This window comes from Pieris brassicae, chromosome 6, assembly GCF_905147105.1.
Source record: "Pieris brassicae chromosome 6, ilPieBrab1.1, whole genome shotgun sequence".
In the NCBI taxonomy this organism is placed as follows: Eukaryota; Metazoa; Arthropoda; class Insecta; order Lepidoptera; family Pieridae; genus Pieris; species Pieris brassicae.
In genome coordinates this window covers 10,874,802-10,902,413 of record NC_059670.1, presented here as the reverse complement: position 1 = coordinate 10,902,413, position 27,612 = coordinate 10,874,802, and the positions used below count along the sequence as shown (strand labels likewise).

General features: G+C 33.7%; 1 protein-coding gene across 7 annotated transcripts in view; it reads right to left on the bottom strand.

Moving 5' to 3' along the window:
- Positions 1-27,612, bottom strand: part of LOC123710778 (RNA-binding protein Musashi homolog Rbp6) — a 439,295-nt gene that overhangs the window by 126,209 nt on the left and 285,474 nt on the right. For all 7 annotated transcript variants that reach the window (XM_045662968.1, XM_045662967.1, XM_045662965.1 and 4 more), the window contains one exon: positions 16,647-16,739. In XM_045662968.1, the coding sequence (XP_045518924.1) occupies positions 16,647-16,739 (93 nt within the window). The remainder of the gene's footprint in view (positions 1-16,646; positions 16,740-27,612) is intronic.

Genomic DNA, 27,612 nt, shown 5'->3' with positions numbered 1-27,612 from the left:
TCATAAAAGTTAAATGACATAAATGAATAATTTATATTGCATTAAAGCCGTCTCCATGCATTATAATCTGATTTAAACCTCAGAATTGAAATCAGGGAGAGTCTCGTACTGTCCGAATTCGTAAATCTGCAAGTGAGCGTGGTCGAGACTGCTGGACAAACTCACAGCATTAAGCAACAATACGTAGAATGCGCATATATTAACGTCCTGTCCCTTTGACGAGGTATCTAGGAAGTTCGCCGTGGCCCACGACGATTTACATTACTTCCGGAATAGCAAGGCTTTCGCCAAAATGTAGAATAAGTCCAAGACGGCATACACCAAATACCGTCGGGTCTACAGTTGTTTTGTTCTTGTTTAGTACATAAATGTTAAACTTATGTAATAAGTATACAATTTCAGTACATTTGCTAAAGAATTCAAGATTATATTTGTAATGACAATAAAGCTAACGTGATAAACGAATGAATTGTAGGATTCCAAACAAAAATACACTTTACAATATCACGACTGGGTTTTAGTCGCGCCGGACAATTAAGGCTTAAAGATTCAACGTAAAATTGCATTAGCGTCTAGCTTTCGAGTTATGTACCTTGTAATAATAAAATTAGAATTTCCCATTACAAGTGCCTAACAAAGCTTAAAAGTCTGGTAATAATATTAGCATGGTGTGCAGAGGTTCAAGTCTCTCATTACGTTAACGAGGCAGAAGCACTATCTAATCACAGCTCAGTTGCCAAATTACGCGGCTCGCTGTTTAAATGTGAGCTTATTTTAATCTCCTGAAACGGTAGAAAACTCTACAACCGACACACGATAACACTGGAATCCGATTTTAAACTTTCTTCAAGTTTCTGTTTAAGTAATACCTACGCATTGAAACGCACGAACAATGTTGGAACGTTGATTAAACAAATTATGAAACATTTCATGCCTTTTATTTAGATATCTTATCTAATAATAATAGTGAAATAAATAATTTACAGTTTTAATAAATACTTTTTATATGTAATGTTACTGTACGCGTTTGAATTAACAGGTCTTATGCCACCACAGGATAAAACAACACGGCTCAATGTCATCAATTTTTATGTTAAAAGACCGTATTACATGTTTAAAAAGAACCGGCAAGACTTTTATTCCAAAATGTGACGCCGTGTGTCGGGTATTGTACGCTTATCATCTTCTTGTGTGTTAGAAAAAAACAAATGACAACTGACAACTGAACTGATACAGACACAGACATCTGATGCCTAAAACGTTAAAACAATGGTAACAAACAAACACTGTCTAAGTCCTCTTTTCATTAAACGAACTTTTATGACGTACCTATTTGTTTTAAATCTCAAATTACAAACGTTCAACAATGGAAACATAGAAAAATTTTCAAGGGATTTCAGATGCTAAGACGGGAAATTATTTGTGAGATAAAACTGTAAAGTCTAAGAAATACATAATATGCAGAGCGTGCGGTTGCACCCACCGGCGATGCATTTATCGTGCGCCGTAAAACGTTGGGATAACTTGTGTTACACAAGCTTTATACCGAATTACGGCTACGTTGATCTGTTGGCTTGAACTAGCTTGCATGACTGTAATCATTTGTTTAAGAGATACCGAATTTTAGCTTTTTTTGTTCGTACTAAAATACGGATCACTCTTGAAACTAGTAATTTTAAATATAGGATTTATTACAAAAGCGAAATAGTAAATAAGGAAAGTCTTAGTAAAAACTAACCCTCTTTCGATGTATTGAACGCGACAAAACAAATATTCAGCAACTTTTCCCGTATTTGCCCTTACAAAGTTGGTAAGTTCTGATTCACGGGACCGTGGCATCTAACTTATCACTTAGCTGTAGCAAATTAATCCAAAATAGCGAACTACGATCAAACATAGTGACCCAACAGATTATTCGAGGCTACTTGTCCTTTATCATTACAGGCCTGATACGACCGTCATTTATTCCACCGAGGGCCAAATTAGATTATCAAACGTTGTGGTGTATCAGTGCTAGTGACTGTGATAAATGAAGCCATTAGTAACGCGAGCTGTATTTTTTTGGTTCATCCGGCATCCGTAAACTGCCTGGGGTTGGCGAGTTGAGTTCTGTGGACAATTTCATTAGAAACAGTTACATGGGGGTGATGTGGGTGACGCTCTAGATGGCGCCAGGATTACAAGCAACACGATAAATTTCGACGTCGCGAGGCATTAGGCTTGCGGCAAAACAGGGGTGGGAACGGCATCTTTAGGAGAAATTAAAACAAGGTGTGTCCACGGTGTACTATAAAAGTGTCCAATAAATTTGGTAAAGACGATGTGTGGACGCCGAGAGGGTCGTATATTTGTAAAACAGGTGCGTGTTTTGAATCTCTCCGCGCTGCAATGCAGGCTCGGTAAAAGAAAAGTATTCCCTCAAAATGGAAATGACAAATGATGTAAATGCTCTCGCGGGGAACAAAATTCTTATTATCGCACCTGAAGTTGTGTTTACTTTCGAGTTGTCATATCAAATTCATTTTTGTATTAAATAACCTAAAAAGCTAAAAGAAGGGAAATTTGTTTATTTTGCTACGTAAGGTGAAACGGCCTCTCATTTTTTGCCACTCATCGCACTCCCCTAGACGGCGACAGTTTGACTGGAGAGGTGTTGACATTTTTCATATTATATAGTCTATCTCTCATTTAAATGGGTTTTAAAAAGAACCCTAATCAAAACGAAAAATGATATTTGGAATATAAATTACACATTTTCAATTCTACTGTAAGCAGCTTTTGTTCGTTACACTGGTATACAAATATATAAATAGTAATAGTTATATATATTTTTAAAATATAAAACAGAACAAATTAAAAATTAAATCTTTTGAAAGCGGCTAAAATAGCGAATAAATTTTTATTGCATAAAACATTTTACCTCGCAAGATTTACTTAGCGTAAGTCTTATCATACCTTAACACGCCTTAAGCGGTGTGTTTACATATTTTTTAGAGTAACTAAACACGTTTTCGTATCTTTAGGGAAAACGTATCTCGAAACAATTCATGATAAAAGCGTCGTTTTTCGAATGCTTTTATTTTAAAAAGCTTTCTTTATATTTTTCGTTACAATTGTACGTTTTCAGAGTAAAACAATGAACGACTGACTAAAGGTAAAACACATAGTGTGGAAAATTACAAGCCCCTAAAAGGCCTATCGCGTAATATACCTGCTATGTATAAAATTATGTTTTTTTGTGCCAAAATTTATGATAAATAACTGTGACTATAACGGAGCTACTCAGAGTCGTTGATTAAAATAAAGTATTACTTATTCCATCCACAATCACGTGAATGTCGAGGCTATTCAACTCCTTGACACAACGACTGTAGTGAGAAGACTGAATATGACAAAACCATTTGAACTACTGAATTAGTGATAGTACACGTTAGTATTAAGTGGCAAACAGTGAGTGAAAAAATAGAACACAAGAACAGAGTGTCTTCCCTTTAATAGAGACTGTAAGTAGTGTTATGTTAAAAATCCTTTTTAGCAAATTAGGTTAGACTTAAATTACTTATTAGTCTTAAGTTATGCTAGATCGTAATGTTCCATGATGTCCTAGTAAATATACATGAAAAAAAATCTTAATCCATATTAGACATTTGAATCAAATTTATAGATATTACTCGACTCCGATGATGATTAACCTAACGTTACGCGTGCTCTCATCACCAGCGTTAATTTAGAAAAAACACTAAGCTGATCGAATTACACCAGCGAAAATCGACTGCATAAAATTGGAACCATCTTGCGGCGTTCCTGGAATTAATATGTTCTACCAAACTAATAAACTTGTCTGAAATGAAGCTCAAAGACTGACATATTTGGGAGTATTTTACCGGATTCATTTAAGAGCAAAGTATTAACATTGCTTACAGGAACCATAATAAGACAGTTGAAAAACAAAGTGGAAGTAAATAAACATTAAACACGAACACTTAAGAGCATTTTCATTAAGGGGCTACAAAGTTGCATGTTTGTATCGTCCGCCGGCGATTACTTTTCCGGAAAAACTAATTAAGGTTGACAGAGGGCGCCAGGATCTGTGCAAAGATTTCTTTAACTTTACAAGAAACGTCAACTGTGATTTATTTATAATAACTATGCTATTTTTCTTTTTTGTTATTAGCAATTATTCGCTATTCGACGTATATTTATAGTACAGATAGATAGATATACTAGGATTATCAATAAATATTCTTATTGTTCATACGTCAAACAATGTTAAACTTTTCAGTCGTGCAAGTGTTCGAAATTAAATCCTGATCAATTGTTTGCACAAATCATTGTAAAATTGGAAAAATACGATTTAAAATATTGTATACCAATCGCATAATAATTGTGGTTTCAAAATGTTATGAGGAGCTTGGGCTGTCATGAAAGTTTCCGAGGAGCGTCCCTTGGGGCTGCTGGGAGTCTTCCCCGAGTGTTGGAACCTCAAACACGCGGCCAGTTCAATCCTACTGCAATATGAATGTAATCGAGTCTTTAGGGCAATACAATGTTTGGAAAGATAATTACAGACAATTTCAAATTTCGAATGATGTTTTCAAAGCCAAAGTAGCCATGTGAATTGCATTGTTTGGTTTTAATGCCGAATAAAGCTTTTAGATTTTTTTGTTATTATATTATGTTCTAAATACATAACGTTATCGTAGCGGTATTTCTAGGATTCCTTATTATAATAAGTCTCCGACACAACACTTCAATTAAAATTTCTTTTTTCAGTTCTCAAAACATGATCTGATTGAAACTTTCGTAAATTAATTGGGAAAAAAATATTTATCGAGGTCAATTAATTGCGGAGTCTTTTTGAGACTGTATTTTATTTTAATGTGGTTTTCTGAAAGACATATTTTATAAATTTCTAACAATAAAAATTTTTTTCCTACGTAGATATTACGACTACTTTAAATATAAGTTGGCGTGTGTAACTTTAATTTTTCTATTAATATCAGTAATTAGGAATATAATTTTAACCAAATACAAAAAAATTAAGCTTCCATATAATATTATTAAACGTAAATATTTGAGAGAATATAATTTTCTTTTTATAAAATATTATTATTTAACAGAAGACATTGTCCAATTCCATTACCGAGGTTCGCAATAAAACACTTTTATTACTTGAGCGTTGATGAAAATAGGCTTTTTATTGATTTTAAATCACCGTTTTAAAAGTATTTAAACTGTATTTTACATAAAAAGTTTGAATTGCTAAAGGGGATTTTGTTAACACAAATTGAATGCTTTATTTCAAATCATTCAATATATTATATTTTTGTGATTAACTATCTAAGCAAGTAAATTGTATCACATGAACTACCTATTTTAAATCAAGTCATTTTTGAAATAAATAATTTGTTTTAAATTTAGATTTGGATACGCGTAAATATAACACTGATTTTAGATAAGCATCTGTCATTTTTCTTTATAATACATATTTATTTATTCAAACTTCATTACCTTATAAAAAAAAAACATATAAAAAACAGTTTACATAAGTAATTAGGCAACAGGCGGCCTTATCGCAACAAGCGATTTCTTTGATGCAACCCTTAATGGACCAAAAAAAAAAGAAACACATACAGAGGTAAAGTACAGAAGTGCATAACTATAACAAACAAGAGCACAAAATAACGTGCAACACTTACTATAACTAAATATTAACTATATATATATATATATATATATATATATATATATATATATAGTTACGTTAAACATAGTAAAATATTATATGTAGTATAACTGCATGATATTTCAAAATTTGAATATAATAATAGAGTAGGAAACTAATGTAATAAACTAATGTCATACAATGGCAGTCACGTGGCACTTAAAATAGCCTTAAAACGGAAGCTCCTTTTTGAAGTCGCTTAAAAATGAGTTTGGCTTTAACTTGATAGAATAGTTTATTGCAGCTTATGTATTGGCAGTTTTGATTTACGGTCTTTTGTTTAATAACGAGCAAGTTTTGGTGGAGCGTGCTCTGATACATTACTTTTTAAGCGCCGTTAACAAGCGTTGTATATCATATAAACTTTCGTTTTTAAAGCTTTAAGCTTATTAATTTAAAAATGCCTTTCTGTGCAATGCCTTTCTGTACACTGGACAACGCATACAAAATAGGTAGGTGGACACACGATTTTTGGTTACTGAGATATTCTGCATTTTTTATTGTTTTCCTTCACCGCAATAGCAAGTGTTTATTGTGAACAGAAACAAAATGTATACACCATAAAGGTTCAAACACATAGCGCTAAGTTTGAAACATAAATTGAAGTATTTCTAAACCAATTCGAATTAGTATTCTTCAAGAAAAGAACCGCGTATCAATTTTTAAAAGGCCGGCACGCACTCGCGATTTCTCTGGCATTGAGAGAGTTGGTATCACATTTGTGTTATCACTTAGTATACAAAAATTCAGACGGCTACAGGTAGGTAAGTTATTATCAAATATTACGTATGAATCTTTTTTAATATTACAATTAAACCCCGAAGCCGTAATAAACTCAATACTTTGTATAATATGAGCACAGATATTCAGTTTTTGCACGTCCTTACAGCTCTCGTCGGGTAATTTCATTAATACCTAACATTAGCATCGGGTAGACAGGCCGGCGCCCTTTTGATATGGACGACTTATATAATCAAAGAATATTAAAACTCCATATTCATTGATTATGTATAAAAACTATTTTTATATTTTAATATTGTATCTTTAATTTGAAATTTAAAAGTTTAAAACCATATAGCGAAAGTGACTGTGAGTTATGTTGAGTCCTATTTTATATAGTCTTTTTTGTGGTGGTAATTTAAGCATTTTTCTATCTATAATAAATAAAATCATTAAATAAAACGATCCTGTAAGCTTTTTATATTTATTTTAATGTATTCGAGTATTAGGTAAGCAATTTAAAATATTTAAAAGTTTCGATAACGAAAGCGATAAGGCCGCCAGTTGCCAAAAAAAATTCATAGCCCTCGTATCTATACAAGAATCTTAAAAAAGTGTAGAGTGTAGAGACGTCTTCAAATTGAGGTTCGGTTATACCCTTCAGAATGTAAATGAATCCAAATTCAGCCGAGTCCACCCGAACAACTGGGTAATCCTCTGAGGGCCATTTTACGTACTCGTTTGTCGAAACGCCAAATCGTAGCGCATTATTCTAATACTCTTCACGATAGCTTTTGAAGAAGCTATTTACTGAATCCACGCTTGTTTAATTTATGGATTGGCCGGGATAAATTTGGTATAGTAATTTAAATCATACAGTCATGATGCTTTTGGGTTTTAAAAGAACTTTCGTACTTATTGAAAGCCTTTAGCCAAAAGTTATAGAAAGTTATAAAAGTTGCGTTGAATTTAACAGATAGATACTAATATGATTTTATTTTAGTAATAGCGTGTAATCAACATATTTCTGTTTTAAATATTTGCAGATTGATTAATTAAAAACAATTTTGGTAGATACGAAAAGGAAATGTCTACGAAAGTACCCACAAGTGTATGTAACTCAATTCTAATAAAGACGAACAATATCGAAAATATATTTGTATGAACGATTTGCTGGAAAAGGGACATAAACGAAAAGAAACGAATGTGGAAATATGGCCGAGTCATATTTTATTTACTGCATACAATTGAACCTTTATCACGGTTGTATCGAGTTAGTGTTTTGTAGTACCTTTGTACCGTTGAGATGTTTGTCGATGTACAATTGTTTTATGAGATGGCGGCAACTTTTTTCAGAATTTCTTTTTTCAGGCCTTTAGCGTTCATTGGATATTATTCTTTGTGCTATATTGTCACTTGCTCAAAGAGAATAATTGTAGGAAATTACAATACATATTTATATTGTGAATTCCATCAATATTGTCAAATTATTTTATATTATTTAATTATGTAAATTGAGGAAACCTTTATTATAATTACAATTTAAAATGAAACAACCTAAATCGTTTAAGTAAAATTTTATAAACCAAATTGGTCAATTTCGTAAATAAAATAGCAACATTGCATTCGAATAAAATAGGAATAGGACTGGCACACTAAATGTGCTCAGTTCGCGTTTTAATTCGAAAATGGCGAAGTATTGGAAGGTCCAAATTTTCAGGGCGATCTATTGTTGAATGTTCAGCGATTATTTGAAAAAAGAATTTTAGTGAAAAAATTCTGGCTAATTTATTAGACGGAAATGTCGACATTGAGTTCCGTCATCACGTTCAAAATGTCCTATCAGAGCCTGAATTTTTTGTTTTTTTTTCATCAAAGTACTTTCGAACCATTTTACTAAGGGTCCAAGAAAAGAGCATACCAGATCTTAAGATGGTAATGATGGCTAACTTTCTTGTAGTGAGAGTGTTCATGGGCGGCGGAATAACTTTATTGCCGGATATTAATCCGGTATGCCTTGTTCTATTGAAAAATTAAGATATACTGTAGGTTTATTACTTTGGAGGACCTTAGTTTTCTTTCTAGTATAAAACAGCACGTTACCAAGTTATTATGGAAGATATTACGCTTCACTAGAGCCCAGTGATAACACTATATAGTACGGGGTATGATAACATGATATTGAATGTGTTAAACTGAGGATTAAAATATACACTATGAAATGTGTTAAGAGCATTAGCATACAGTCAATTTTTTGCAAAAAACAAGATGGTCATGGATGTTCAAATTGATATAAGTTCACTTGAATCGAATACTAGACTACACTAGACGGTTAATACATACTTTTACTAGCTATATATATTTTTCTTTAAAGCCTACAAAACATTTTACAATAGTAGATTGTAATTAAGCTACAACTATTTAAACGAATGGTAAATTCATACATTTCATAAGATTACAGTTTCATAGAAAAATTGCGACCTTATTTTTTGCCCACTACACTTGTTACAAGTATCAAAATAAGTATCGATAAGTCATGCGAAGATATCTCGCAACAAATATACATTAGTTTTGCGCCGCAAACTCTCCGAAAAATACCTTTTCATCTGGGGAATTCGTATAGATTCCCTTATATTTATAAGGAGGTAGGAGAAATAAAGAAAGCCGAATGGAAAAAACAGACGGTCTCGATAGAACTGGCTATACATTTTGCTGATTGTGAGATACGCCGTGCCACACCTTGAATTATTTGACAGTTTGAATTGTCACAGGCACGTATCTGTTTTTATTTCCTACTTTTCGTATAAATGGATATTTTCGGCAGTTTAGGTGAGGTAAACTGGTACGATAGAAATGTTATTATTATTATTATTTTCATTTCATAACTAGTGTAATTATAAAGAAGTGCTTAAGTTAAAAATATTATTCTATTATCTATTCATCAAATCTATCATTGTTGTATGAACATTCGTTTTATTACATAATATTTACATACATGATATATTATATTAATTAAATGTTAGAAGAATTAATGTATAAACTTAAATTTACATCTAATTACAAAATATAAATCCTATATTATAGTTATTATACACGAGTTTAATCGCGTCTAGGAACATAATGTGAAATAGATCAAATGTTGAAGATTATACGATTTAATTTCGTATGACGAAAATCGTTTTCGGCTTAAACATCTCGTCCTCAATCAATTCCGATATCCCGAACTAATTATGTTTACTAAGACCTTCGATTTTCCTTTTCCAACAACGGGGATCTATTTCCGTTTAGCAATAAAAGTGAATAACAGAATTTTCCTGCATTCTTTCTTAGTTAATTATGACACTGACAATGTAACTCTTTGTATACTAGCTTGCGAAATAAAAATCTTTTCAACTGACGTATAAAGATAAAAACACCGAAGTGTACCCCAATCAATTCAAACCCCAGAGAGGGGTTTCATAATTTAACATTCTCTTAAGCGAACTGAATCATATTTAGTAATGATTTAAAAGCAAGTTTTCGTTTGAGGGCTGAACAGGGAAATCGATAGCGTGAGTTCAAACACCTTTCAAAATTGTCAGATTGTATTAGGGTGCAGTATGAGCGTAGGGTTGTCGAGCGAAGGTTGTCATCGAAGAGGCCACACGCACGGACCATTAATTACGACCCAACCGTAGACGTCACCTACCTATAAACTCAATCCTTCCCCCTTACCTCCCATCTCATTAAAAGCCCACAGATCTTGCTCGGCGTTTTTCCTCTACTATAAATGAATTAGCATACCTAATTGTCTCTCGAAAAACTTCGGCACTCTCCAAACCTTAAGATTTTACAAGGCAATCAAAATTGCGGAATAATTTAACAACTCATCAATTTTTATCTACACAATCTTAAAACTCGAAAAGTTGGAAATATTTTAATTAACTTTGGAAAAGAAGGGAAACAATTAGCCAGAAAATCAGGTAGGTTTAGACGCACACATGCGTGTAACGAGATCTATTCGATTTGAGCTTTGAATAAGACTGATGTTCCATGGTACGAATGTTGGTTTTCTCCGGAGCGTAATCCTTTAGGAAAATCGACGCTAAGAATAAATGTACCTATATTTTATGAGGTGGCTTATCATAAGGTTGATATTAAGCCGAAACAAATTACTTGAAAGAATATTTAATGTATATCGGCACTTGGTGTATTTCTTGATTAAATTGAACGGATTTCACACAACTCGAAAACTAATTATGTAAATGTAAAGACTATTAGTATTTAATTACTAATAATAAAATAAAATTATATATGTTTTTTTTGTTTTTATATGGTAAACGGGCCGGTTGCAAAGTGTTTTAATATCGCCCCATGGACGCTCACACTGCAGAAAGCTCGCAAGTGTTTTTTTGCTCATACATAAGTTTCAAGATTAGAATTCGAAATATATGATTATCTACAACAATTGCTTTTAAATGATCGGCTTAAAATGTCCAATCGATTCCAGTATTGTAACAGGATTAACAAGTTGGCGCAGGCCCGTATTTATAGACGTCAATTGAGTTAACTCGGATTAAAATACTTCCAATGATTTTTATGGCATGTAAATGACCATTTGCGTATTTATTTATTGAGTCGCATTTGGCAAGCGGACTTCATGTTAAGAATTGATTCTTTTTATTAACTCGTCGAATACCGATAACTTTTCTCTCATATTGGATTTGAACGTTATCCAAAGACTTTGGTTGTATAGCGATAAAGGCTTTACATTATTTTTTATGTAATAGTAGGTAAATGGGCAAGAGGTCGGTGTTATTGTTATTGGTCGATGGTGTTACTGCCGCCCATGGACGCGCACATTTCCAGAAGGCTCGGAAGAGCGTTGCGAACCTTTTAAGAATTGGTACCCTCTTCTTGAAGGACCCTAAGATTCGGATATACTTCAGTGGGCAGCTGGTTCCACATAGTGGTGGTGCGCGGCAGAACTGCCATAACGCTCAGTTGTCGAACGACGGAACGACGGACGTCGATTACATAAAGTGACGCTTATAAACGAGCATATCATTGTAGATTTATGTTTGGCCAATTTTCAAACATTTTAAAAAGTTTCATTCTTAAAACCTACATCTTTCTACATTACATTGTGGTAAAAAAGTGATAGACTCTTAAGTTCACAAGTCTCGTGTTGCTTTTATAAAAATAAGTAAGTGTAGACCAAAAATCTGTCAATAAATAAACCGAATGTTAAAATCTCGTAGATCCTCAACTTTTGATGTTCCTTCTACTGTGCACGACAAAATAGCTGTGGGCGTCTATTACAACAATAGTACTAGACAGCTAAAACAAATCGTTCGCCTGGGGGTGCGTTTATCCGATGTTCCCCCACCGCTTCGGGAGCTTTAATATCATTACTTCATAATATCATAAGATCTGATTCATTGAAAAATGAACTCTCGAGCGAAAACAATAAGCTCTGAATTTACACTTCAATGAGAATTCCATATTCGTTCCGATTCGATAGAAGAGCTAGATTTTTTCATACCCTTTTTTAGATTATCTTATTTTTATTGAATATATTGATTAAGATTTAGTTTGTTTTACTCTTGAATGTTTTTATAATTCAATTCAATAGCTTTCATAATCTGCAATTTAATTATACAATGTTTGATTACTGACACATTTCGTTCGCTATTAATGAATGTTAATATTGACTTGAATAACATAACTGTTTATTCTAATACAGAAAAAGATATAATAAAAGTATAAACACTAGTTATTTAAGTTTTTCTTTGTTCGGGCTTCTTGAGTAGCTGTTATGTGGTCCTTTAAAACGAAAAAAGGCTCTGGAGTGTAATTAGTTTGCCATTAGGGTAATATATCGGTACTTTAAAGTTGCTCGCTCCATTCGAGAGTAAACAAAGAACGAACCGCTCAATCCTAGAAAAATATTTAGGTAATTTTATAAAGTTGTATTCGGAGTATGTTTCCTGGAAAGCTTTTAGTTTAAATATTTACTTTTCATTGTAACTTTAGTATTAGCTCGGTTACTTTGACTTTGTTATGATTATTATATTATTTTAAATCCAGCTTTTTAAACTAATGTAAATTTCAATTAAATTTCATTCCACGAAAATTTGAACGTTCATAAAATTCATAAAGATGAAATGAATTTATTTCTTCACTTTAGAGGGAGAAAACATTTTCCTAGACCTAAACTAATATAAACGAGTCGATGAATATTGCACGAAAACGTTTTCAGTTAGCCAACGTTTCTAAAAAATTTGTAGTTAAAATTTAAGCAACGGCTGCGAGTCACAAAACGCACGTTACGTAAAGCGGGCCGTGGTCAAAGGTAAAAAATTCCATTTCCTGTTATGCCACGTGAAACTGTAAGAAATAAAACATGAACATGCAAACGGTACGTGGAAATCGAACAAAAATTACAAGCCGCAACCGAATGTCGCTAGTGGCCGGAGCTTTAGCAGCCTTCGATCACCCGTCAGCGCATAACCAAATTAGAGCAATTTATGTTAGGAAATTGGAAACGCTATCGGGCGATGCGCCACGCTGTTGCAGCGGGAACGCAACTACCGCACTGGTATTTCGAACATCCACTGTTTCGGCAACCCTAGCTAATGTCGAAACAATGCACGAATCTGGACAGATAAATCCGAGTGGCCCCGAAGATAAACGACAATCGTAGAGCGTTGTAACAACTGATTGATATACGACTAGCGATGATATCGTACCTATAGTTAAGCCGAATTTCGGACCCGCTTCAGTTACAGTTGGAGTGCCGCTGACAGTAAACGATGTTTAGTTAGTAACGTAAACGCTTAAGAATTTACGAGATATCAAGATTCGACGGTTTGATCGACATTTATACTGTCCATTTACCGGAATATTCAAATATTTTTTTGTTAATGGATAGGTATCACACATTTTTTACGTAATGCTCTGTAACGTAATAGTTTTAGCATTGAGTATGTCGTATCCGTTCTTACGTTATATACGTTCAAGTCTAAGCATCAGACAGATTATTCATAAGTCAACTGCGCTTTGCTGATAATTTAATACAAACAATTGAACAAGTTTAGAGGAGGGCAAGGCATGACTTGCATATAAGTCGGCAGTGATCACAGCGGCTAGTCTTAGCTTGTACTGGTCCGGGAACAATAGCGTATCATAGGAAGTTTGCCAAAGACACCAGTGCGTGCGAGGCTAACCGAACACCCGTTCTCCAACTTTATATTGCTTACCAAACTTGATCCTTGCGAAAACCACGACTTTAATACATCCAGAATGAAACAAGAAGGTACAAAGTTTACAACAGATAATTATTTCGCTATACAATTATAAATATAACGAGGCTTCAGCTCTCAATACAGTTAAGCACTTTACAAACATGATACGGGGTTAAAATGAAAAATTGTGGCGAATAAAAGATACAGTTTTTTTTCCGCTCGTTTGTGAATCTAAAAATAACACTCGGCGGAAGATATTTAACTTAAACTTCGCAGTCGAAATTCTTGCGAATAAAGTTGTCCGCTTAACATTAAATATAAGATCGGTTTAGCGAGCCAGATAGACAGATAAAGACGGAATACATTTCCACGAGAGAGCAAAAAGAATCCGATCCGAAAGTGTGGTTGTGTGCGTTCTGTCGATGGGGCAACAGCGAGTTTCGGGACTAAAAAAGGTCATAAGTGACAAAGTCGTATACTCTAAACTATACCCACGCCTCGCTGAATAAAATCTACATTCGAAAACAACATTCCTTTAATCATTGTAGGCTTCAGAGATTACACCGGTCGTTCGGCTAATTAATTTTAAGTCGGCATCTCGATGCCGCCTGGTGGCTTTTGCTTTTCAACTAAATTTGACTACGATTTGCATATTAATATTGTACACGATGTCATCTATTCCAAGTATGATTTAAATAATAATTTATCTTTAAGTCGAGGCTTTTTATTAATCCGCTTGGTTCCATGCAATACTGTGATTCTTTCATTTTTAAAAAGTACACTGTTTTGAGTCATAATATAAGAAATCTCAGAATATAAGTAAGCATTTCATCGCAATTATTTAAAGAAGAGAAACATTTTCACTAATTTATAGCTAAATATTTGCACCCTTCCCCGTACCCAATTTATCACGTGCAAGTTCATTCAAGCGGTTAGAAACGTTTTGTTGCCATAAAATTTGCTTTAACCTTTTCGGTTATAAATCCAACGCTACCTAAATCCTGGAAAGGGCACTGTCGAGCAGCTTTCGTCAGAAAATTCTCCATTATCTGAAGGAAATCGTTACCGGGGTTGAGCCTCACCCACCCATCGGCCCCGACCCGACAGCCTTTCATTTACGGCGGCGTTGCGTGCACGCGTTCCACAACCTTTGCTTCAGGTGGGCGTTTCATTGTGCTTGGTATTTAAGTGGCTCATTTGATATTCAGAGACAGTTTGCATTCAGAAAGCTCCACGTGGCGTGAGGCGACGGTATCGATGCATCGAAGTCACGACCACACTGTCGTGCACACCCGTTCACCCACAATGGTGATTTTGAATACGACAAACGTGACGCTAAACTTTCGAGAACATTTCCGAATGCTATCACAACTACGCACTCGCGCATCGTACCTGCCCGAGTTTGCGTAATATTTACCCACAAATACACTAATGAAGGTACCTACGAAAGCAACTAGATTGTTAATTAAACTTGCTCAAAATGTGACACCCTTACGAAATGATGCCGAGCCGAGAGCAGTGTATGGTTTAAATTGAATTAATTCGTAATCAAAATTCCCGCTGTGCGTTCTTCGTATATCCAATAATGGTATTAATTTATTTATCTCAACAGAAAATTACGCTAAACTAGATATGATATTACACGTTTTGATAGTTTCCATCTAACGGATTATGGTCTCAATTTAACAGGATCTCGCTCCGATAAGTCATTTAAATTGTCTCTTGGTTTATTATTCATTGGAACTTTACGTTAAGTTATTTAGAAATCCGCAAATTATTGTAATACTCATAATGTCTCAGAATTTATTACAATAATTGAACAAAGACCTTGGTCACATAATTAGCGTTATTTTGCTTGTATTACGCAGACACACAAAAGTAATTCAAAGGACCCCATCATTAGGCTGCCGACCAAAAGGAATAACCATTCCCTTAATCATTATTCTTAAAGACTCTTCATTAAATTCCTTTTATCTCTCCCGGGATATTTCCTTCGTTCCGCATCAATCACATTCACTCCGAAAAACTGGTTCGCTTTATTCTAAACTCTCATAATAGGTAATGAAGGTTTTGATCGTCGCGGGTGGCTGGCTTCAGCCGATTACTTTGAGCTGGTACAATGACTACCGCCTTTCGCCAATGTTCAATTCCGAAAAGTTCCTCAGTCCATGCTAGATACTGGGCTAATTACGGAAAACTTTTGTAGATAGACACCTGCTCTGAAACGCGGCTGCCAGACAATGACTTCAGTTATCGCAGACTTACAGTCGCGTACGCGGGGCCAGACTAAAATAAGCTTTAATTTTAAAGGATAAGGATGAATTTTCTTCAAACCCTATCAGAGATAGATTTGTACTTAAACGAATACTATTTAATATCGATCGTAAAGCAATTGTTCCTCATTGAAAACTTTGATTATACACCAGCTGTGTCTAGTTACATGTTGTGCAACTCTATAATAACTTTCTTGATTGGTTAATTGGATATTTAAAATTGAAGAAAACTGTTACTCGACAATATTAAATATGTCGGACTGCATTTAATATTTAATATTATAGAAGGATATTAATGGAAGATGCGTAGCAGTTTCGTAGAAGCTCGTAGCACCTGAGTTACAAATCAGGAATAAAAATGTTAACAAGCCTGTATAAGCTCTAAGTTTTTTTATAATTTTAAAACTAAAATAATATAACTTTAAATCATTTATTAATTGCATAGTTAATTAAGCTGTTATTGTCCTGTGGTTTAGTATATCCTAAAAGTTCTGGATTCACAGCAAACTAATTATAGTTGGTAGGTACGATAGACGGGTAGTATTTTGCATTAAAAATTAATGAAGATACAGAAATACCCCTATGACCCTTTAGGAAGATATAGAACGTAATACATTTATGTGTTAACCGTTATCGATTTTCCCTGGTTCTATGGTTGAATTATGAAGAAACTTGTCGTATAAAAAATTCAAAAGCACTTACCGGCCCAAACTGTTCAAAATAATTCTTGACATCCTCCAGCGTCGTGGGTGCTGAAAGCCCTCCCACGAAGATTTTCTTTGTCCTGGTCACCATCTGAGACAAATCATAAATATCTTATTAAAAATTGCAACTTAAAACATTTTTATACGCGTTTATAAAAAATTCAACATTATTTATTCCAAATTACAAATCATTAAAAATGGATACTGTTTTAGTTAGATGTGTTTTGATTGACGCGAGTAAATTTAGTTCAAGTGTTTTATCAGTTTACTTGGCAATGATCTTGCCGTAATGTATGATGAATTATTTAAAAGTGCAATGTATGGTGAATATTTTTTTTTTACTTTACTGGCTACCGAAACTCTACGGGAAATGAATGTGGTTTGGGTATCTTCTAATAAGCTATTAACATAGCGAAATATCAGAGAAAATTTATTCGTTATTTTTTCAAAACCAGAAAAAAAAATACAAAACTCTGTATTAACATTTTCTATATGGTTCCGAACTAAATGGACTTTAAAAATATACGCCATCACACTAGTGTTAATTTTAAGACTATAAACGTGACAACTACTCTAAAATTATGTTAGGTTTGCGAATAAACTGAATTTAAAAAAAAAAACTAAAGCTGTCAAAACATAAGAATAATTACGCCGTATATATTATGCAATCCCCCCACGCAGGTTAGGGGATATTCTGCAAGAACCGGTAATGCCGACAAAATTGCTTTCCAAGATAACCGTGGTCGTAGATTTCCGTCATGCTGGTTTTAAACTCTATAAATATTTGTGTAGTTTAAAACTACGGTACGAAACGTAGCTCGTTCTTTGTAAATGTTGTTATTTATTCTAAAACTATATACTAAGGCAGTATGAGCTTGGTAGTTAAGTCTGCAGCTCTCATGCGGTTTGATTTTCTACACAATACCTTGGATGTGTACAATAGATTTTTAATATGCGTTGTAAAAAAATAATATATAAGAAGTATCGTTCTATATAATAATTAAATTGCAACAAGAATCCTATTAATGTATTATTTTTATGTATGTTTCCGAATGTATTATGTAAGTGTAGAGAATAATTTTAGTGAAAGCTCAACGAAATCTCAATTAAGCTTTCTGATAAACGAGCTAAGTTTATATAGCTATAGTTGCGTGTATGTCATATTTGCCTTTAAGTGCTTGTCACATTAAAATGGTGGTTATTTTACCAATGTATTCGTGTGCCGAGGGTTGGCAAGCTTTTATCAATAAAATAAAATAACAAAAACAATACCTCTTTTTGATTTACTACTGAATCGAAAAGTTTTTAAAATATATATATTCTACATTATCGCTAACAAACTTTTCTTTCCGTAATTTCCTGTATCAACGTAGAATATTAGATGTTTAAGTGAATATACAGATATTAAATTCAAAAGAAAATGTAACGACACAATAAAGTATTTAATCCATGCATATTTTATCAATCATAGCGCAGACGTTTAGAGGGGGATTTCATTATAATGTCAATATAGCGACGCAGTCTCAAAGGCTGCGCTGTTTTCTTCTTGAATATTTATGCGAGGTAGTAACGAAGCAAAAAAGTAAACGACACAACAATAGCTATTGAGATGGGCTTCCTACCAGTAATGAAGGAACTTATATGTATATTGATAATCCATTTCAGAGGATTTGATGCGTGATATATTTGTGATTCTGGTAATGAGGCTTTTTCTATACTTATCCATAAACGTTTTTTGCATTTTTGTGAGATATACACATATACGTTAATATTATTTTTATATAATATAAAAATGTAAAGTTAACTTGTCTGTATTTTGAATGTATTTGATAATATTGTTATACACTTAAACTTCGGAACGCACGAGTATATTTTTTCAACTCCAAGCTTTAACTTTTGTAAACTCAGCGAAATGTAGTATAAGTATCGGTTTTTAAATGAGTATCATTCTATGAAAATATAAACGCTTGTTTAATGACATTAAATCAAATGGACGATAAAAAAAATCATATTATGTAAAAGCTCAATAGCTATACGTATAAATAGATTTTTATTAATATAGGACTGTCTATCACAATCCCACGCAAAACGAATAACAGGAAGCTAAGAATAAAAACCATTTTCATCGCTTTAGAACGTTTTAAAGTACAGTTGATACTTCAAATACATTTCATATAATTACACGGTTTAATTAAATTGATATAAACCACACTATATGCGTGGGCGATAATCCCAAAAGATACTAAGCAGATATCAATAATTTACCTTTATCGATGCGATAAACTCACTAGTCCACACCTATACTATTCTAGTAATAGCTTCATAATTCATGTTTTCTTTATTTCAAGTCTGTATAACAATAAATTTAACAATTGACCATCGCCTTTGTACAACTTCGTATTGCAAATTTTTTACGGACATGAAATACCAATATTTGTAATAATCCAATTTTAAACACCGGAAAAGTGAGCGCAGGATTTGAATTATTCATTGAATCTCATAGAATAAGTCATAAAATGAAAATATAATTTAGGTAAAATAAAATTATAAGTGGCATTCATTAATACGATTGTAAAGGGTGATCCCAAGGGGGCGAGTGTCAGGCTCGCAGCTGACGTAGACCAGCCGAAACTGCTAGCAATTACCTTAAACGTGGACAAAATAGTTCATTTCGCTGGGGAACATAATTTTGTGTAAGCAATTTTTGTCTTACTCGAAATGAACACTTAATTTATTTCAAACGGACCCTGGCGTTATAACGTGATAACTTTGATTCTTTTTAGCCGATGTTTTTTAGACATTATGAAAAATATTTTCTGTATAGGAAAGACACATTACGTTACATCCTCTTTTCGTTCCTTCGTTTTTATTTAATCTAACGTTAAATATATGTAATAATTATTCTTTGCGTAAATGTTATGCGCGTGGCAACTCCGAGCTGGATTCATTAAATTCTTCAAATATCTTAACGGCAAGTTATACTATAAGTATAGATTATTAGCTGCCTTGATTAGCGCGACAAATCGTCTGTACATTCCGTTTAAGGGGTTTAATTCGACGTCTAAAAGTCATTTATATTATCACGATAACGAATGTTTGTTACGCGATAGGCCAACTCAAGTTTTAGTAACAAATTACAATAATCAGTTAGTGTTACACGAACGCTTAGTAATGGTATACGAACATGCGGTCCGTATTTATAGATACGAAACGAGAAACTGTCTGTCTAAAAAATCAATTGTGTTAACACTAATATATAACAGTCCTATATGTGGTTGTTACCCGTGTTGCCTTTTAAAAATGTAGTAATAATGTTTATTTGTCAGGTATTGTGACCAAAATTACTTGTTTAATAATTTTTTGTCACTTTAGCGGTTATGGCTTTGAAATTCTCATCATATCTATACTCAATTTGATATGTAAGTAATAGTTTAACAGAGTTTAAGGTTTAAACTATATACAAAATAAGCTTTTTAAGTAATTTATTGAGATCTAGAAAAATTGTATTCGCGACACAAATTTCGAACGTGTCGGGCAAACAGCGAGCTTCGGACAAACGACATTACCGCCCCCTCGTTAACGGACTCCGTTACTCGTAGTCATTTTGTTGCGAAAAATACAACAATTTAATTTAGTCTAACTTGACCGGGCGACTGCAAACACGGAACGGCTATAGCGACAAAAGCTACACACATCAATTACGAACAACAACCGCGGTGTCCCTCGACGACTGGGCTCGTAACTTACTCTAAAAAAATTCATAACGGCGATGAAATTTGTAAAAACTGCTCTTACTAATTACATTTAAGAACTTTAGCTTTACACGTTACAAAAATACGGTGTATTCGATAACATCACTGTTCTGTTATGTTCAAGCAATTCTTCATAACTCGTTAAAAATTGTCGCAATTTTTCCGTCCAATAGCGTTTCTAAATACAAGTTATTAAACGAAATCCTTCCGGGTAAACATAGGTGCCACTTAAAACGTTACGTGCGGCCAACATTAATCAATTTTTACTGAGAGGAAAATATTTTGGGCAGCGTAGGTAACGGTTCACTAAGGTCACCATCTGGATAAGCCGCTGACGTTGCATTTCATTTTTGTCCGCCCACAATCTCTGTTTCACTTGTTCTTTGTCTTTCTGAATAAATCCGCAAGCCTCAATTTTATAAATGCTGTTGCAGCGCAGATAGAATCTACTGCTGTATAATTGTTATCAGTCTTTTGTTTAATATTTTATTTAAGTATCCCAGTTTTAGCTTGACGATAATCATACCAATTTACGCCAAACACCTTTGTATTTTTAATAACCGCTTGAACGCACTGAGCAATGAGAATTTCACAAAGATAAGGGGATTCCGTCTTCTCGTGTGGTTCACCTTATCTCCTTCACAGCTCATTAGCTCTCGCACGGGCTCTGCCAACAGATCTACGCCATTTGTAACAATACAAACCGAATGGATGGCAAATGAAGATACTGGGACTTAGCTTGGCAATGTCGTTAGTTCAAAAGGAGGAGACTCAAGACTTAAAATAATAGGAACTCAGTAAGAATGATGTCAGACGATGCAAGACAGGAACCACGCTCTATTCTAAATGGCAAACATTAATGAAACATTATTGCTTCTCAGCTCCACCGACACTTGCACGGAATTAATCTTTATCTAGTACTGATGCTAGCTGTCTGTTGATTCTTAGACTGTCTAATTCCGAAAATAACATCCACACTTGGCTCCGACATTCACTGTTATAACGTAGAGATTTGAAATACTTAGAAATGTTATAGTTTATCACTGACTTTCGCTCTACAAACAAAGAGAAGACGGCAACAATAAAATCTCTTTGCTGGAAGTTATTTAATTTTATCCTAGATTGAACACTTATAAAAGGTCAAAGAATAAAATAAAAATTCATAGGGGTTAACGTATGTTTTCATTCAATATCCGATAAAGCGAACACAAACAAGTAAATACGAAAGAAAAAAGTCGAATGCATGTAAATGAACGTACTTCTGAGAATTACATCGTGAGGTGAATAAATAACTGTAGATCGATGCGTTTATAACTCCATGAAAAATTGAAAGAAGACATCGCTTCTTAGCAATGTAAGAAATGGGTAAGAAGTGGCTTATATTCTTCTTTCGCTTTTTATATTCGTATTTCAAGCTTTTGACGCGGGAACAAAAGATTCTTTCAAGATCTTCAGTTATCAACCTACACTGAAATATTCTTTTTATCTGGTCACTTAGTGTTCTAGGTCTGTCTTATTATTTGACAAATAGAATTCCTCCAAAGTTGTCTTTAATAATAATTTATATTTAAAGTGTTAAAAACAAAGGCTTTTGTAATAATTACTTAAACGAAAAAAATGCCCAGATGTGAGCATGCCACTCCAGAAAATATACTCTTATGAGCGTTCGCGAAACAATGGGCGCATTTAGTCGTCTAAAAAGAGAAATGGTTTCGCGTACTTGTCATCGAAAGCCATTCAAAACACGTCTGAGTGACGGTATATATTCAAGGGTTGCATTTGTGTAGTGTATAGGTGTACCTATTTCTTTTATACAAACGAGTCTTGAGCTGAAAGCGAGGCGAGGAGTTAGTACATACGAGTCGTCATATATTTCTCGCTTTGGAAGTGTAAACCTTTGTACGCAGGCGATAAGAAGATGACGATTGTTCTGATTGACTACGGTTAAAAACCTACATAAATGCTTTTGATGTGTATCTTGATTTTGTAAAAGTTTTTCTGGCATTCAAAGTGAGTTACAGCAGATTTGAGATATTTTTATTCGAGGTATAATCAAATAAAACTTGATTTTATGTTTCGAGTCAAATTATAAGCGAGGAGGGTGAAATAAAAAGTGAATAATGAATGCGGAGTCCAAAACCGGGACCGCGCGACCGTAGCAATTATTTTGTTTCGAGTACCATCAACATGGTTCTTTCAAATTTTCATACATTAAGCAAATGTCGAGAATTCATAATAAGGACTTAAATGCTGTAAGCCATTGCTGGGTTACTAAGAGCATTTATTCATATTCCAAGGGTCTTTACAAACGGGTACGTTTTGACCTTTGAACCCACTAATCAATACTACGTCCATTAAAGTCTAATTTATTTTGCGTAGCCTCCTCAAGTAAACTCAGAACTCTTACCTTACAATTTATTTTATTACGAACACATTTCAGCCTGAAGCATATTCTTCATTTAAAATATAATCTTGTTTGGAAGTGTAAGATTGTATCCTTCAAAACATGCAATGTAACGATGTCTGAACTAGTCGTAACCGTATTTTTTCGAACCCTAAAGAGATACACAGTACAGTGTAAAATAAGTCGTCGTGCTAACAACCAATAGTTCTATTTCGTATGGCACGTAATTCTACGTGGGCTGAGCCGTTTTGTCTCCGCTCGGGTCGATAGTAGTGACGTATAAAATAATCTCCCCTTTGGGTGGAAAGCGTTAAGGAGCTAAAAGATTAAAATCGGATTTTGGTTTACATATAAAAGGTACTTGTTTTCTAAACAGGTTCAAATGGTTAGAAATTATTTTATAGCCACTTTCAGAGTAGAATGACAAATAGAATTTTAAATTAAACCTGTATAATGCTAGCTTTGAGCTTAATCATTCAGATAAACATAGAAATAAATGTATTTTTTCAATTTGATTCTCCAAAAATGTATATACGAAAATGAAAAAGTTTCTTTGCTCCATTTGGGCTTACCAAGCCAAGTTATGTGTTAACCACTAAACTATAGTAAATAAACAACGGTAAGCAAGTATAGTCACATGCGTAGGAGCATACGTCAAAGGCCAGCAAATTTGTAGTAAATTGTGGTTTCCGTAAAAGTTTTATATTTTTATAGCGAGGGAAGACCAAAGCCAATAAATTTAAGCGTTCTTCTAAAACGAGCTTGGTGAATGGAATAGAACGTTATTTTTCAAGATAACGGGATCGTAATCTCTTGTGAAATTTAATAATGGGAAGTCATAGGAGAGCTGCTCATCTTAAATACTTTTATTTTTATTAAACCCTTATTAGATAAATCTTTAAACCTTGTTTTGCGACGTATATTGGCTGTTTATGTTATACTGTGAGAATTAATTTCCGAAGATTAATCCTACATAAGATAGTTGACCTATTCGATTGAGTTTTCTCTCTTTCCTGTTTTGTGATTTACATCAAGTATTACTATTATATTTCAAGGAGAAGATTACTTGTGGTAAAAATCTTACAACGAATATAATTTCGTATTTTTCCAGAATATTCTATGTTGATCTCAATAACTAGGGTGGAAAACAAAGAAGATGGATCGCCGACTCTAATTGTTTAGCCTATAAGCTCGTGTCGTGATTCAATACAATCTCAGACGACTGAATGGACCCACTTTTGTCCCCCACTGTCATTACTCCCTCTCGTTATGTATGTACTTTGTCAGTTTACAATGTATAACGGACAAAAGTTTAATCACGTTCAATTTATTTGATTACTTTAATTGATATTTTATCAAACTGAACACATAAAGAATTTACTTCGCAAAAATTTCGTAATTATTTTTCAAATACATTAATTAAAATTAGATTATTAATGCGTCATCTTTTAACTCGCCTCGAAAGACAGTTATTTCCGCGGTACTTAAAGCTTCTAACAAAAAATCTATTACTAGTAAAGAATAATTTCAGAATAAATAACATTTTAATTTTAAATCTCGAAAAGTTTCAATTCAAATGAATCACTTACATCTCTGTAAAATCAACATCAAAGAAACAAAGCTAAGTATGAAACTATAGAAGTTATGTTAAACAGTTTTGATAGTGCTCTGAACGACGCCTTTCGTGTTTTACATTTTAGACTCTTACACCTATTCGTATCAAGTTTAAACCAAGTTTTACTGAATTATTCTACGTTTGTGTTATAATTAAGCAAATTTACATTTTAAGTTGAAAATATATTTCAATTCAAAAACACAGACTACGACTTATTGAAAAAATACACTACTGTATTTACACTATTTTATGTCTCATCGTATAAAATCTTCATTTATATTCTACTCAACTTTAAACTATAAATCCTATGACAAATCACTGGCCATTGGATTGATTAACAGAGCGATAAACAATCAAGAAGCCTGAAGATTTTACGAGTATGACTAACATAAAACTGTTTTAAACAGAGCACTGAACATCGCTTGACTGCCCGCCCATCAAGCACTAAGTATAATAGAAAACGTTCCAACTTGAACCGTGAACATATATCTTAAAGTCAACCGTTAACAATATTAACGCTGTTGATATATAACAAAAAGTGTTTACAAACATCTTTAGAGACATCATAAATATAACAGGAAACAATTTTTAATGTAATATAACATTTTCCAGCGAAAAATAAATCTCAAAATAAAAATTGTTTGTAAAAAGTGCACCGTGTTGGATAAATCTGCAGCTAGTGCCAAATTGAGGCTTAAGTCGGGGTTGCAGTTAATTGTAATAACCTTCTGGTGAGTTTGCCTCCCCGTGGGCGGGCGGTTCTGCGCAGGCGCATCGGGCAGGCCACTCGAGCACGCGCCGCGACTCGAGCGCCCTCAAGCGGCCACTCGGCGCCCGCCGCCTCGAATTGAAAAGATACCTACCGACACCGCGCTGAATATTCGCTCACGTATCAAAAACGGTAAAATGCAAATCTATGCAGTGCGGTCGTCTAGAGTGCTTAGCGGATGCGCGCTGGGTTCCATCAAATGCAATCTGCCTTAAATTATCATAGGCAAGTAGTTAGGATGACATTACAATAATACTTTAATTTTTTATCATGCAAAAAGGATAGTTATATCAAATTTAAATATATTAAATTTTATTTATTTCAAATTGTAAGTATTCGTCGTCAAGGAAAAACATTTATCGCTATTAACGATTCATACTTCTTAAAACAACGAAGACTCGATCGAAGTTCGTTAAAAGTTTGTGCTCTTATCCAAACTTCAATTGGGCGTTTATTTACAATAAATTATTTTTAACACGTTTCATAACATCATAATATTCACCTTGTTACAACAAAGTATTCGAAAGAAACGATATATACATCGTGTCTCAAAGATTATTTCTTATGCAGGTTACGTAGTAGTACAATTTATAACGCGGACAAGCCACACTGAAATGGATTTACAGCTGCAAACCTGCTTGTCTTTGATGAGGGATCTATTTTGGGATGAGCCGAGCGCGCCGATACATATTCGATCTGATATATTATTATTTCGTATAAATCCAAATCGATTTGCTGCTATAAAATTGTGTTACGCACTCGCCTTGACGTTTCTTATTTGTAAACAGGCGCTTGAGTAGATGGCGACGAGCGATAATGTTTGATGTATCGACAAAAATAGGTTTTCTCGTAAATTGACACAGTCTTCAAACTAATTTGCCGACAGATCTGTCGAGGGGACGTTTACGAATTTTCAATGACATGTCAACCGGTGGAAGGAAATCGTTGATCAAACTTTAATGAGATTAATGAGGAATTTACGCATCTTAAATTAAATACTTTATATAATTGGAGATAAAATATCTTAAAATTTGTTTATTTACCTAACTCTTTATGGGCAAAACGAAGATTTCTTCATCATTAATAATATTATTTTATTGGTAATGTTGGTTATTTAGTTAAGATATACTCAATAAATTTTCGTCGTACGAGCAGGTATTAAGCTAGTAGAAAGAAAAATTCCTTGCGAACACACGACGTCAGGATTAAAAGTAGCATGATTTACACCTGGTAAGTTAATAATTGTAATGTCTCGCTAATATTAAGAGTTACAAATATTATTTTAAAGTGATTAAAATCAGAAAATGTCTGGCAAAGTCGCATGGGGACATAAATATTTCGGTTGTGTAGATTTGGGTGAAGTAATAAGTTTCATGTAGAACCTAAAATGGACTAGGTCCGCAGTGTCTTTTAGGCACGACTATTCAGTATGCAAGCGTTTTCCTGCACATCCGTTGTATGTGACCACGGAAGGAATACATACAAAATACTCTATGTTTAGTTCTTTTAGAATTCCTCGTTGTCGTCGACTCTTCGTGCCGGCGTATCGCGATGGAGAAATATTGCTGCTATATTTTATTAGAAAAGTCGCTAGTTTAGAACACTTTTGTTATGATATTCGTGAACAAAATCACTGTACACAAGGGCGTGGCTGTTTTAGTATTACGTCCATAAAAATTCTTAGTATCTACCGAAATATAATATTACATTCGTTACTATCCCGTTTTAAGTCGAAAAGAATTTTAAACAAACTGTGCGGGATTTAAAAGTGATTAATAATCAAAATTAAAGAAGAAGAAGACAAATATTAAAGCACGCTGAATATAAGGAAAGTTTTAGAAATTTATTAAAAATAATTGTATTTCATTCGTGTAAGTAACATATAGAGACTAGTATTAGGACTTACACCATATAACTTTAAAAAGAACAACTATATATTTGAGCAAACACTTTTTAAACGGATTGAAGCTATGTATTATTATTATAAACGTATAATTATTTACATAATTTTAAATCTAAATTCTTCAATCCGTTCAATGGCTTCAATCCGTTTAAAAAGTTTTTCTTTATGTGTAAAAGCTATGTGAACAGAAGACAAAACTATATATTTGAATAATCACTGCATTATTGCTAATAAATGGTTTAATAGTGGCTTTATGAGTTTCGGATATCGTAGTTCGAGATATTTGCCTCACTAATCTCCATTTTAAGAACGGTCGTACGATCCCCGAGCCTAGGATTACGGAACTTGCGTGACACTAATTAAGTAGGAATTAAAGGCGAGCCTATATCAAGAGCCGCGGCGGGAGCCATTTAAATTAAAGGGTATTTAAGCGAGTGATTAGAGAACTTGCAAAAATAATGTACGACATTAGAAACTCAATGCCACGTGTTAAGGCGTGATGTTCCTTTCACAGAACCGAA